Genomic DNA, 12,708 nt, shown 5'->3' on the forward strand with positions numbered 1-12,708 from the left:
CCCTGTCGGCCTGCATATTACTTGTTGGCCTCCAAACAAACCCCAGTTTTATGTAGTGACGCTATTTGACCTCTGAAACATTCTCAAGTTAATTATTCAGCACACTGGTACCAACATTTGTACAGAAAGGCACATAAAGAGAATAAATAAGAAACTGACATCAGCATGCAGGGGTGGCGGCGCTTATGTGCTCCTCTGCTCAATCACTTCTGGGATGGTACGGAGCTGCATACTACCACCTAGCATCACACAGGAGCAATGCTGAAGGAAAGTTTGATCCAGCCGGGCACTTCAAGACTATTAGGAATGTGTGATTAGATAGTGTCCACCAGAAAAAAGCTCCACCAAAGGTAAGTAATTTGTTGTACTTGGCCACTTGTACAAATTATAATTTAATGATAACTCCATTATCATTACATTGTAAAAGTCACATTTCTGGTAAAAGCAAGGGAATATAAGAAAATTATATTGAAGTGTAAATGCAGTAGGTAGCTACTTGTAGCTATGGATTATAGTCCACAGTTGAAAATGCTACAGCTTGTATGGGAGAGAGAATGTTGTACTAACTTTTCATCTTGTGAAATTTTAAAGAAGATCTTTGAAGTAATTTCCCAAACAAATTGTTATATTTCAGTTGTAAAGTGGACTTACAACTGAAATATTTAAGCTTGATATGGTAATAAATGCTTTGATTTTCGTTTTAGGGGAGATGTGTGGTGAGGCATACTTTTGACTGTATGTATTGTTAACTGTGTAATGCAAATTTAGCTAGGGAGCAACAAAACAACTTGCTGCCCAACCAAGGGGCAGAGGAACCAGTTTTTCTTACCCCTGACATCCCTACTATGCCACGGAGCATGGAAAAGTTACCTATTAAAGTGCAATTGAAAATTATCACAAGGTAGAAAGACATTGGATCGAATCACAAATTAAGGTTCAAATTTTCCCTTGATATGGTTACATGTTCAAGTTTTTGGAGTAAATGACAAAGGTCTCCAAGAGTAATCTGTGCAAAATAGGAAAGTGGTAGATTCCCAGCAGTACTTACAGAAACATTTCAGAATACCCTCTAACGTGAGCATGATCTCTTTCCATTGCCACCTTGAAAAGTGATACGCTCCTGCTTTTAACAGGAGAACAATTCCAAAAATGTCAGTAGCTAGAACAAAAGTGCAAGAAAGTTACTGTTTTCCAAAGTTAGTTTGAGTTTTCCAGAAATGTTGAGTGATGTAATGACTAGGGGACCATCCCTAGTAGTATACAACATTGTTCCTTACGTCGTAAAATTTGACTTCTTAGAGTTAACACAGTTTTGCAACCATCATGTTTCACATATGAAATGTAAGAGGGCTTGATTTTGTCTGCAGATGCTTAGATGTTGCAGAGGCTATGTAGTTTTCTGAAACTTACAAGAGCTTTTTTTTTCTTTTTTTCCAGAGAGTTGGAGGTAGCATCAGGCCATGGAAGCAGATGTATGTGGTTCTTCGAGGACCATCTTTGTACTTGCACAAAGATAGGAAAGAACAGTCCTCATTGCCTAATTCTGAAGAGGAACAGCCAATAAGCATTAATGCATGTTTGATAGACATTTCTTATAGTGAAACCAAAAGAAAACATGTTTTTCGGCTCACCTTGTCTGACTGTGAGTACCTTTTCCAGGCAGAAGATCGAGATAGCATGTTGGCATGGATTAAGGCAATACAAGACAACACCAACCTAAACGATGAGGTATTCATGTATTATCTACTTTAAATATATTTTCTTTAAAATGCAACTGACATTTGGTGTTCAATTATTTAAAAAACAAATAAATGCCATGTAATCTTTCTTGAAAAAGTACAATTGCTCTGGCGTCTAGTCACTCACCGTAAAGAGGTGTTCAATCCTGGGTGTGACCGGTTTTAATTCTGGTTGGATGTACTCAGCGTCCCAGCAACATAAGTACTGAAGCTTGTACTATATTGCGTCTATACCTGTAAATCATCACCAGGTCAATGGCAAGAAATGCATCATATCAGTCCATATTGACATCATTTATTCAACACTTTATTATCATTAAGTGAATACTGCAATATCAAACTTTTGTTTTCTCAGTACTCATTATCTAAATATTTTTATGTTTGGATAATTACTATTGGGAATATTTTATTTTTATTATTGCATTATTTACTAAATGATGTTTATTAGTTTGCTGTTTCTGCAAAGTAAATGCAAGTTGCCCCCAGCATATGAGTAGAATCACTCAGCCTCTTGCCCTACCAGTTTTAAGTTCTGTGCTTTGTATAATAGTAGCACGTGTTATTTATAATGTAATGAGTCGGTAGTTACTGAGAGAAACACTTTATACTATTTCTTTTTTTTTGTAAGTGCCAACAACAAATGTTGCTGCTTACTTATTCAAGGGTATATATATAAGTCAAAGTTTCCTGTACCAAACTTTAATCTCCTAAATATTTGACAAACCAAGTAGTGATTGTTTTTAAGGTGCTGAAAATGTCTTGGTTTACACACAAAATCAATCACCTGTGCCACAACCTTCCATCAGGCACAGAATGACAGGCATTAATTAAAGAACATCTGTTTTGTTCTTTTAGCCAGAATTGGATTGTATCCACTGATGAGGATGCAGTAAACAAACTGGAACTCTTGGTACCTTACCCACTCTCAAAATTAGTTTAGGAGTTGAAAATGTCAAAGCAGACGAATTAAGCAAATTAATGGACATGTCTTGCTTGTAGGAAGTAGGAACAAAAGCATTCAGTTTTTGAAGGTTTGTCCCTACAGTGGGGTAGTATTTCCATAGTTCTCCAGTATTGGACCTTTTACATATTCACATACTTAAACTATTACCCGTTGTCAGGCTGGCAATCCCTGGTAAACTTAAATAGCAGTAAGCTGTTTTCAAATGGCCCCAATCCTCAACAACAATTTTTGTTTAGTATCACATTGACTTCATTTGAACAACCCAACCTTCAACCAGTAAGGTGAAAGTACTGAGATTTCTTACTCCCCCAGGGGCCACCATAGCTCAGATTTTTTTACTGCATATTGTGTGTGAGGGAGCCCCCCGAGAGTTCTGCTCGAACCTGTTTGACATCAAAATACTAACTTCTTGACCTTTGCTTCATTCTCACTGAATTTCCACCGCACTGTGTTCAGCTTTTCATCAAACTATAAGTTGCTTTTATGGCAATCATATTTCATGCCATTGCTGGCCCCTGGGGGTATTCAGCTGTCACCAACTGTGTCACTATGATTGAGAAGAAGAGGTCCTTTTTTAAGCCCTGCACTGGCCAAAAGATGATTTACTCTTATGATCCTGAAGACCAGAGCATCTGGCATCTTTTTCCTGTTAATATAACATCTGGATGTGATATTTGTAAGATATTTACCTGAAATTCTCTTGAAGATAGAGAGAGGAGGTTGACAAGTTATTTGATGTGAAGCAAGAAAATCCCCTCTTTCAAAGGGGATTTCTTCTTCTTCTCTGGAGATGACTCTCTGAAAAGCGCTCCACCGGGCACTTTCATGAAGCATCTTGAGCTTCTTGAGTTGGAGTTGGCTAAAATGTGTTTGCTGCCTCCTCCTCTAAGGAAAAGTATGTGTTTTCCTCAGACATTCAAAAAAAAAGGGAGAAGACCATCCAACACAAAATGTGCTCTCAAGAAGCCCTGTCATAATGATCTGTCTCACTGTCAGCAGTGAACTCTCTCTAATTGAAGAAGACTACACTGTCAGTGACAAGTGGAAGTGCTTCTGCATGTGGTATAAAGTCAGGGACATGAACCCGGTCTCCATGCAGCCTTATCAAATCCTTCCATGCCTGCTGCACCTGGCTAGAAGTAGTCTTAGATAATCCTCAGTAAAAGTCAATTTAGTGGCAATCTCAAGATTCAAGCTAAGGAGATTTCATCATCCTTGTTCTCACAGAACATTATAAAAATATGAAAGGGCTTTTTGAAGCTTTTCCCTGTAAGATGCCTTACAGTGCATTGGGAGCTCAACACAGTATTAAGCCCACTCATTCTACCTCCTTTTGAACTGATCCACAAAACTCATTTAGAGTTCCTCTCCTGAAGGACTGCACTTTTGCATGCCCTCATGTCCGCAAGGAGAGTTGGGGACTTGCAAGATTTTACAATAAAAGAGCCCTTTCTCATATTTGGCAAGGTCATCCTTCGAACTAACCCAAAGTTCACGTCAAAGGTCCCTATAGACTTTAATCAGAAAGAGCCTGTTACTCTGCGTTCGTTTTTTCCTATTCCAATGTTGACCGAAAAATCCCTGTATTTGCTGGATGTTTGCGGGTGCATAAGATTTTACATGACTAAAAAACAATTCACACATCTGACTAGCTTTTTGCGTCCTTTGGCCATCCAAGAAGAGGCCTTCACCTGTCTAAACAGGGAATAGTATGTTGGCTCTCAGCCTGCATTACCACTACAAGCTAAATATACGCTCCACTACAGAGTGAGGGCATATTTTATGAGGTGCATGGCAACAATGGAGGCACTCAGTGCTGGAGTGCCTTAAGACATCTATTGTGCAGCCATGTGGAAGAGCAGGCACACATTCACAAAAAAGCATTATTGCAATGTGAACAGAGCCGCTGACGCTGCAATGATACATGTGGTCCTTCATAATTTTCACTAAGGATGAGTCTGTTTCCTACATTGCTGCATTGTGCTGTATTGCATGTCATTCTTATAGAAGCATTAGGGGTGGGTGGAATTTGCAGAGTTTAACTCCCCGAAATTCCGCTGAGTTACATAAAAACACTGAGATTTAAGTTCTGCCCACCCCGGTTACTACCCAAATGTGAAGCTGGTGTCCACAGCCGTGGACGGACCAACTACCACATGGTACATTCATGCTGAGTCATCGCTGGTTTGGCCGGAAACAAATATCTTACAGCAGATCACAGTGCCCAAACCGCCAAACGCCGAAAAAGCTACGGCTTGCTGCACGTACTGGCTGAATTAAGCGACTGCCTCAGATTAAAAGTGTGGCCACAGAATGCCTCCTTGTGAATGGTTAAAGAAGAACAGTTTCTAATTAGCAGCAGGAAAATACGTTTGAGTCCGTCTTGGGAAAAGTTATGTCCGACAAATGAAACCTCAGTCTGAAACCAGGAATGGGTTAAACTTCTGCTGTGCCTAAAAAATGCATATGGAAACTGCATGAATCAGAGTGTTGAGCACTTAACCAAATTGGAAATACCATAAATGCAGTGCACTTGGGCTGAAAGTGCTGGAAGTATAGAAAACAAATGACATTAAATTAGGTTAAAGCAGAAGCAGTGCCGCTTAAAACATTAGCTGAGCATACTCCTGTTCCCTTGTGACTTTGACGCACTTGAATATTTAAAAAACACACAAGTAGCATAATGGGTTAACTGTAAAAGCGAGAATGAAAAACTCCTTCTGACTGAGCCATGTTAGCATAAACACCCAGTCCAACACATTCAACAGCTGCAACATATTGCTGTGTAGATAAATTTAGCACTTGCAACGCAGGTATGCAGTCTTGCAAGCCATCACAGACTGATATGATGTTGAGGGTGGAACTACAAGTGCCACTGGATGACTTCGTCTACCATGGATGAGCTTCAGGAGAAGAGGGAACCAAATAAATAAAAGCATGGACAACATCTGCAACTGAACAGAAGCAGCAGTATACCTAGAGAAGGATGTATCCACGACATGAATCCTTGGTGTTCGGACTCGGACAGTGTAGTGCATCTCCCTGAAAGGTGAAGCCTTATCCAGGTACCACAGGTAGATCTCGGCTCTAGTGAATGGATGAGCAATATAGAAGTTGGGTAACAAATGGAGAAAAGACACGCAAACACGTAGATAGAACATTTGTTTCTTCTAGGACATACCCAATCTTCCTTTAGACTCGCCTACATTGGTGCCCCCATCCTCCAGGAAGTGCACCTTGCAGCCTCTCAGGCTAGAGGCACCTAGGCCCTGGTTTCCTCAAACAAAGCCTCTGGTTCACCCCAGCTTTCCCCTCTGCCCCTGAGGGATGGAGTACTGTTCAGGCTTCTGCCGCTTCCCCGCGGCCACCTAGGGGTCCAAGCTGCGTGAAAGACTGCCAAGATTCAACAGCGACAGTCCTCTGCCTCTAAGATGACCTCTAGTCCAGAAATGTCCTTAACAGTAGATACATGAGGTTGAAAATAGTTTTCCTGTGTCACTACTTTGAGTGATATTTCTGCTTCCTGTTCTTAAAGCTGCTGGGTAATAATCCATAGCCAATGAGCACCTTGGGCATCCACCCCTTTCTCGGCTGCACATGCACGACTTCAGACAGGTGTTGAGGAGGAAGCGCGTGCACCTACAACAGAGCAACTTCGCTTGTCGGCAAGACAAGAGCCTGATTTGGTGCACAATAGCTTGCACTTGTGCTGTTTACCCTGTCTCTAGCCACTATTATCAGCTCACTCCCCCTTCCAGATGGAGGAAGATAAGCCAGTGCCCTATCCCAGGCCCAGATATCAGGAGGGTCAGCGCGAGATACCTGCCACGCATGTGTACAGAGGCTGGGTTGTCACGGACACAGCAGTGCTGATTAATTTTGCCCGTGGAGAGGATCTGTGGAATTTATTAGTAATTCAGTGTTACATGAGTAATACGGAGTTGCTAAATCCCTCCAATTCCACTGGCGGAATTAAAAATTCTGCCCGTCCCTAAAAGCCTGTGAATATATGAAAGATACAATGCTAAAGAAAAAAATTGTTACCTTAACTCATTGGTATCTTTCATTTATTTACATCCCTCCCTGGTCAGAGATTCAGTTTTTATTATATACTCTTCTCACAGTTGCGAGGTGAAATCTGAGCCGTGGTGGACTTTAAAGGGAGTAGGCGATCTCGGCTCCTTCACCTCATTTGCTGAAGTTTGGGATGTTTCTTATGAGTGGATGGGCTACTAAGCATGTTGTTGAGGCCTATGGCAATTTTAACACGGTTTACTGCTATTTAAGTTTACCGGGGATTTCCATCCTGATGATGGTGGGGAATGATAAACATGAAAATATATGAAAGATACTAACACTGGAGAACTGGAATTACAGGTGAGCAATGATTTTCGTCCGTCTGAAGACTCAGAAAACAAAAAATTTCAAACCTTTGCATTCAGGCATTTCCATCCTCTGTCAGAGGGGAATTAACTCTTTGATAGGTTGGTGTGAGTCATTAGCATGACTTTTAACCAATACTGATGATTCTAGTAATTCTGAAAAAAATCAGGGTATATGTCATGAGGTAGATATTTTATCCCAGTCTAAAATAAATACAATTTGCAGCTTCACTGCTGGAATTGCTTTATTTAGTATTTGAGATCTTCCTGAAAAATTATAAAAATCATAAATAAGGCACTTAGACCTTTTGCAAGAAAATGTTAAGCTCCAATATGCACCAGGTTTACTAAAACATGTGCAGACAATCACTTCCAACAATGCAAAACAGATGAAACGATGATAGTAAGATATATTTTTCATATTTAATGTACTGTAAACGTACCTATGCCTCTCTAAGAGTACAGTCATGGACTATTGTTGCTTAGACTAGGACAATAAATAAAAGGCATGCCTTTTGTCTCCCTGTAATCAAGAAGTTCCAGGAGGGAGCTAATGTGTTGTACCGCCCACATGCATCTCTCCACCGCAGTGGAACTTGAATTTCATTGGAGTAGGCCTCTTACAGCTGCGCTCTGAGCCTAGGTATAAAGCTTCATTGTAGTATCTTACTCCAAAGACAGTGTTTTAATTGCTATTACCGCTATAACAGCAGCAAGTGAAATACAAGCTTGTGCTGTGCAGGAACCATACTTGACTATTTTAAGATGGAGTTATTATGAAGACACATGGAAAACGTCTGCTTGAGGTGGTCTCACAGTATTCATATCAATTGAACAATAGATCTGCATCTCTCTCAGCAGCCAACCAGTGCAGCAAAGAAAGCATTACATACACTGATTGTAAGAATGATAGTAATGTACAGTATACAACAACCAATAACATTTATAAGGAATATGAAACAATTCTTTGTGGAACGTGCATTACAAATGTTAGATACTGCTGTTGCTAAGGATATCATTGCTGGATGGGTAGTGCAGATCATCAAATTCTGCTGTAAGTTGGCTAATAAAAACCTTGAGGGGAAATGAAGAGCACATTCTACTAGAAAGAAAGGAGTAACATTCACCTTTATGTCTGATGTGTCTTTACAATACATATGCATGGCTGCAACATGGTCAACTAAACGTACATTCTCTAAATGCTATTGTGTAGATGGAGACATGCAAAGAAACAGCAGTGGGACAGTCTTTGCTATGAAATTTGTACAAGCCCCTTGCCACACTTCCCTCCTCAGGGGGGAAATATCACATCATCATTGGACAGGTTGTCAGTCTAGAAGAGGTTTCCTGCTGCAAAAAACAGTTGTCTGTAGAATGGTATTGCAGCTTAAAGATACTTCTGAATCACAGATGACCCTCGCACCTCCTCAGTGAAGGAGGAGAGTGAAAACATACTCTAAAACGGAGTACATTTTTAGTGACATTGTGGGCTTACAGATGACACCATGTTGAATGACAGAGCTTCTGCCTATGTCAATGCCAATCCTTGACAAAAATCTGAAAATAAACACTTCTGGACACAATTATTAGATGTCGAAATAATGCACAGCATGTGAACCTATAAGAGCTTCAAGCTGCAAATCCATTCTTATAAACAAGTATCTGGTTGGTTTGTGTAGTAGTCATTATTTTTTTAATCACAACACTGTTTGGAGTAAAGCTGCATAAACTTGACTTTGAGTATGGTATTTGTAGCCATCATTATATCCATTAATTAGAACCATTTTATTACAGGAGACAGCTGTCACTAGCCGGGATCTTATTAGCCGGAAGATTAAGGAATACAGCACAATGATGAGGTAAAATAACAATAAAAGAGCACATTTTTAGAAATCAAGATGTTTGCATTTTTACATTGGTATTCTGTTTTAGTTCTTCCAGCACAAAAAATGAGCCTTCTCCTAAAACACCACGTCAGAGTCTCAGCATACGTCAGACATTACTTGGTTCTAAAACAGAACAGAAACTCCAGAGTCCACACTCTCCAAAGCAGGAACCTGACAGAAAACTTTTGATTAAAGGTTAGTTTTACCTATTAATTTTAATTACACATGGAATGTTGGGTCTTTTAATAGTGTTACTTCTTTAAATAATGTACTTATATGAAAATTGATAAAATAACATATCCTTTATAATTGTTCGGTGAAGAATACATTAATTTCTCACATGCCACTGTCAGTCTGCAGAACGGCAATATTTAATTTTTTCAGGTCCTTCTTGGTTTGTGTAGTGGTTGCTTTTTGTCAGTAATAATCATGTTGCGTGTTTGTATTTGTTGAAGCAGTAAGTACTAGTGTGCTGCAGTGGGTTGCCCATATAAGTACTCATCAAATCGTGATAGATTTCCATTTAAACTGAATGTCTCCATCTGTATGCACATGTATCATTGCAAATTGAGTGCTAAAAACATTCATGACAAAGTTAAAAACATTTAGTAGTGATTAAATAAGCAAGTCATTGTCACAGAGAAGAAAGAGTAAATGCCCTTTCAGGCGCCCAGTCTCACCCACAGTCCTAGAGTGCAGAGCGAATGGAGTTAAAAAACTGTTTATTTTTCGCCATCTGGAGCAAGCTTTCTGAGCATTGTTCTCTGCCTTATTTCCCTAAAAACTATGTTTTTTGTCTTCCTGTAGTATTTGATTCTAAAGTTAACATTTGATATATTTTTCAGTCCTTTGACCTTTACTTTATTTTGACCTTTACTGAAGAAAATGTTTTGTTCCTGTGTTTCCTTCTTCCTAGTCACAACAAACCTTAACTTTTAAGTGTTCATCCTTTGGGAAGAGAAAGTGGTCTTTTGTGCCATCCTGTAATTCGCCTGTTTTATGTAGTTTGCATTCTCCTGAAATCCATGCTCAGGATGACTGTCCTATGCTTCTATCAGTGTCACAGAGGAAGGTGAAGAACAGAATGGGAATCTGATGAGAGGAAGGCTGGATAAGAAGGATGACTTTGTGAGAGTCCGCCGTATGTTATCAGTCTATTAAAAAAAAAAAAGAAAACAGATTGCTTTCACCTGAGTGCTTTGAGATTCATTCAGGAGTGATGAAGTTAAACAAAAGAACATCATGACCATTCGCATCATTTACATTCAGATCGATTCTGTTAGCTGGTCCGTTTTGCAAAGGACTATGACCACTCTCAGATATATTTCTAATCTAATTTGTCATTGAGGTAAGTGTTAATGCCCTTAGAGTAGAGATGTTCATAATAAAGTCGGTCAGCTGTGGCAGTCATTCCAACATTCCTTCCAGAAGATTATTTAAAGAACACTATCACACAATGCATTAACCGCCCACAGTCCGTCTACCTCTGCTATCGCTAAACATTATGCTTACCTTTGACCCTAACTAGCATTCCGTTGCCTTTTCTCTAGGTTCACGTCATATAACCACCATACACACACACATATATATATATATATATATATATATATATATATATATATATATATATATATATATATATATACATACACACTTAAGATGCAAACAGTCATCTAGATCAAGAAGTCTGCCTTCTGCAATAGAAGCAGTTTTTTTTTGTTAAAGCTGGGAATAGACAAGAGTCTTTACTGATGTTATTTCTAGTGCTACAGACTTGTCCAGTTCAAGAATGTGGACCCATATTGTAAATGGAAGCAGAAACAAACGAGTAAATGCAAATATTTCCCAACAACGTTATCAAGGAGGTTGGATGTGTTTAATAGCTCTGCAGTTATAATTAACCACAATGTTTAATCGTGATAGTATTTTGGGTTAAGTCTCATTAGTTTCAGTAGTTAGGAAAGATATAGTAATAGTCCTCAAATACAATACAAGTTAATTCATCTTGGCATATGTAAGAGGATATTCTCAAACACCATATACTTATTATTATAATAAATGGTTATGTTGAAAATCCATGGAGCAATATCTGACAGATAGTGCTTAGAACAGTAAGTGAACACACATTGCTTAAAATAATACAAAAAACGTAAGTTACATCTTTGCGTGCATCAAAAGAAACTGGTCACAGACTAAATGAAATATCAAGTATTCAGTGAGAGCTAAACAACAGTCAGATTTATGGTCAACAATAAATTTCATGTCTAGGTAATTGGACTGGTTGACTATGTTTCAACCCATACACTACTGTAGACTCCTCATCAACAGAAGTAGAAATAAGAGTCAGAACACCTTGTTTGGAAATATGGAGGTAGTTTGTTTGGCAGAACAAGGGGCAACGGATCCCGAATGTAGAACAGTTAATGGTCACTGCAGTATTTCATCAGAAGTAGGGGGGTGGGGACCAGAGACAGTCTCATTATTGCCTCTGCAACAAAGGAAACAAAGTCAACTTAGACCCCAGGATGTCTCAGCCACTACCTAGTCTACCTCAAGCCCTTCACAATTCTACCCCCCCCCCCCCCATCAGGAGCTTCAAAGGCCCATTCTAACAGCAGGACTAAACAATGGCCAAAAGGGCTGGACTTTTTCAATTTAGACCCCTGCGATCACTCTGATGTATGTACTCAGTGCCCCATATTAGAATTGAGATGCTGCTCACCACTATTTTGGCAAATATGCTGGTGTTGATGCAGTGTCAAAATTTGCTTGTCCAGACACTGATTGGTAAAATTGACGAAACCAAGAAGAAAAATGATTAGGTGAAATTCAGGTCTTTACCCTGGAGAACGCTCAAGGTGAGGTAGAACCAGCTAAAGTTTCCCATGCAAAAGAGAACAAGTCAATAATGCTTCAGTTGGAAGATTAGGAAAACAGTCTGGGATCAAACTTGTGCTTTGTGGGTATCCCTGAGAGAATGGAATCTGCGTCCTTACCAGTAGAGATTATTGAAAGACTGATTAAAAAATCATGTCCTTCCTGAGTTCAAGGATGATTTGACATTTTGAGGGTGCATCGTGTTTCCCATTACAGAGTACAGCAATTCTGCACGACCTTGAACACTATTAGTAAATTTTGGGGACCTCATAATTTGAGAGAAAATGATTTCACTGTCGGACAATGGAGCTTTAAATCTCCAGCAAGCTTTAACTTCCAAGTGTTCCCCAATACGACTTAAAAGATTTCAAGGCTACAGAACGACCTGAGAGCACTGTTCTACATGTTTAAGGCAGAGGGGCCCAGGCTATATTACTGCAGTCAGCAAAATTGAAGGTGTTGTGGAACGGGATGCTCAAGATCTTTCAAGAGGTTGGGATAGCAAGAGGGTGTTTGCATGAACTTTGGAAGAAATATTCTCTTTTCTTTCTTATGTTGGGACAAAGAGCACTGAGTGTAGTCATCACATCCAAGGGGAAAGGGTGGGTAGGATGCCCATTCAAAAGATAAAGAAGGTGCACGGGTGCCTAAAGGGGGGGACAGAGGTGGGGTTCCTTGGGGGAAGGATTTTTGCATTGCAGAAGGGTGCATGAGAGGTGTGAAAGGGAAGAGGGAGAGGCTCCAGAAGTAGGACATGAAGTAACCCAGGTGAAGAAAGAATCATTCTTGAGTGGTAAAACAGTGCTTTAAACACTATAAAACTCTTTTGGGAATGAACCGAGGCAGTTTGAAGCACATTC

At 39.6% G+C, this 12,708-nt stretch overlaps 1 protein-coding gene across 2 annotated transcripts in view; it reads left to right on the forward strand.

The window, feature by feature from the left end:
- The window catches only part of ARHGAP21 (Rho GTPase activating protein 21), a 367,146-nt gene that overhangs the window by 302,652 nt on the left and 51,786 nt on the right, over nt 1-12,708 (forward strand). For both annotated transcript variants that reach the window (XM_069211368.1, XM_069211369.1), the window contains 3 exons: nt 1,438-1,728; nt 8,880-8,944; nt 9,018-9,166. In XM_069211368.1, coding sequence (XP_069067469.1) covers nt 1,438-1,728; nt 8,880-8,944; nt 9,018-9,166 — 505 coding nt within the window. The remainder of the gene's footprint in view (nt 1-1,437; nt 1,729-8,879; nt 8,945-9,017; nt 9,167-12,708) is intronic.

The sequence above is a fragment of the Pleurodeles waltl genome, chromosome 10, assembly GCF_031143425.1.
Source record: "Pleurodeles waltl isolate 20211129_DDA chromosome 10, aPleWal1.hap1.20221129, whole genome shotgun sequence".
In the NCBI taxonomy this organism is placed as follows: Eukaryota; Metazoa; Chordata; class Amphibia; order Caudata; family Salamandridae; genus Pleurodeles; species Pleurodeles waltl.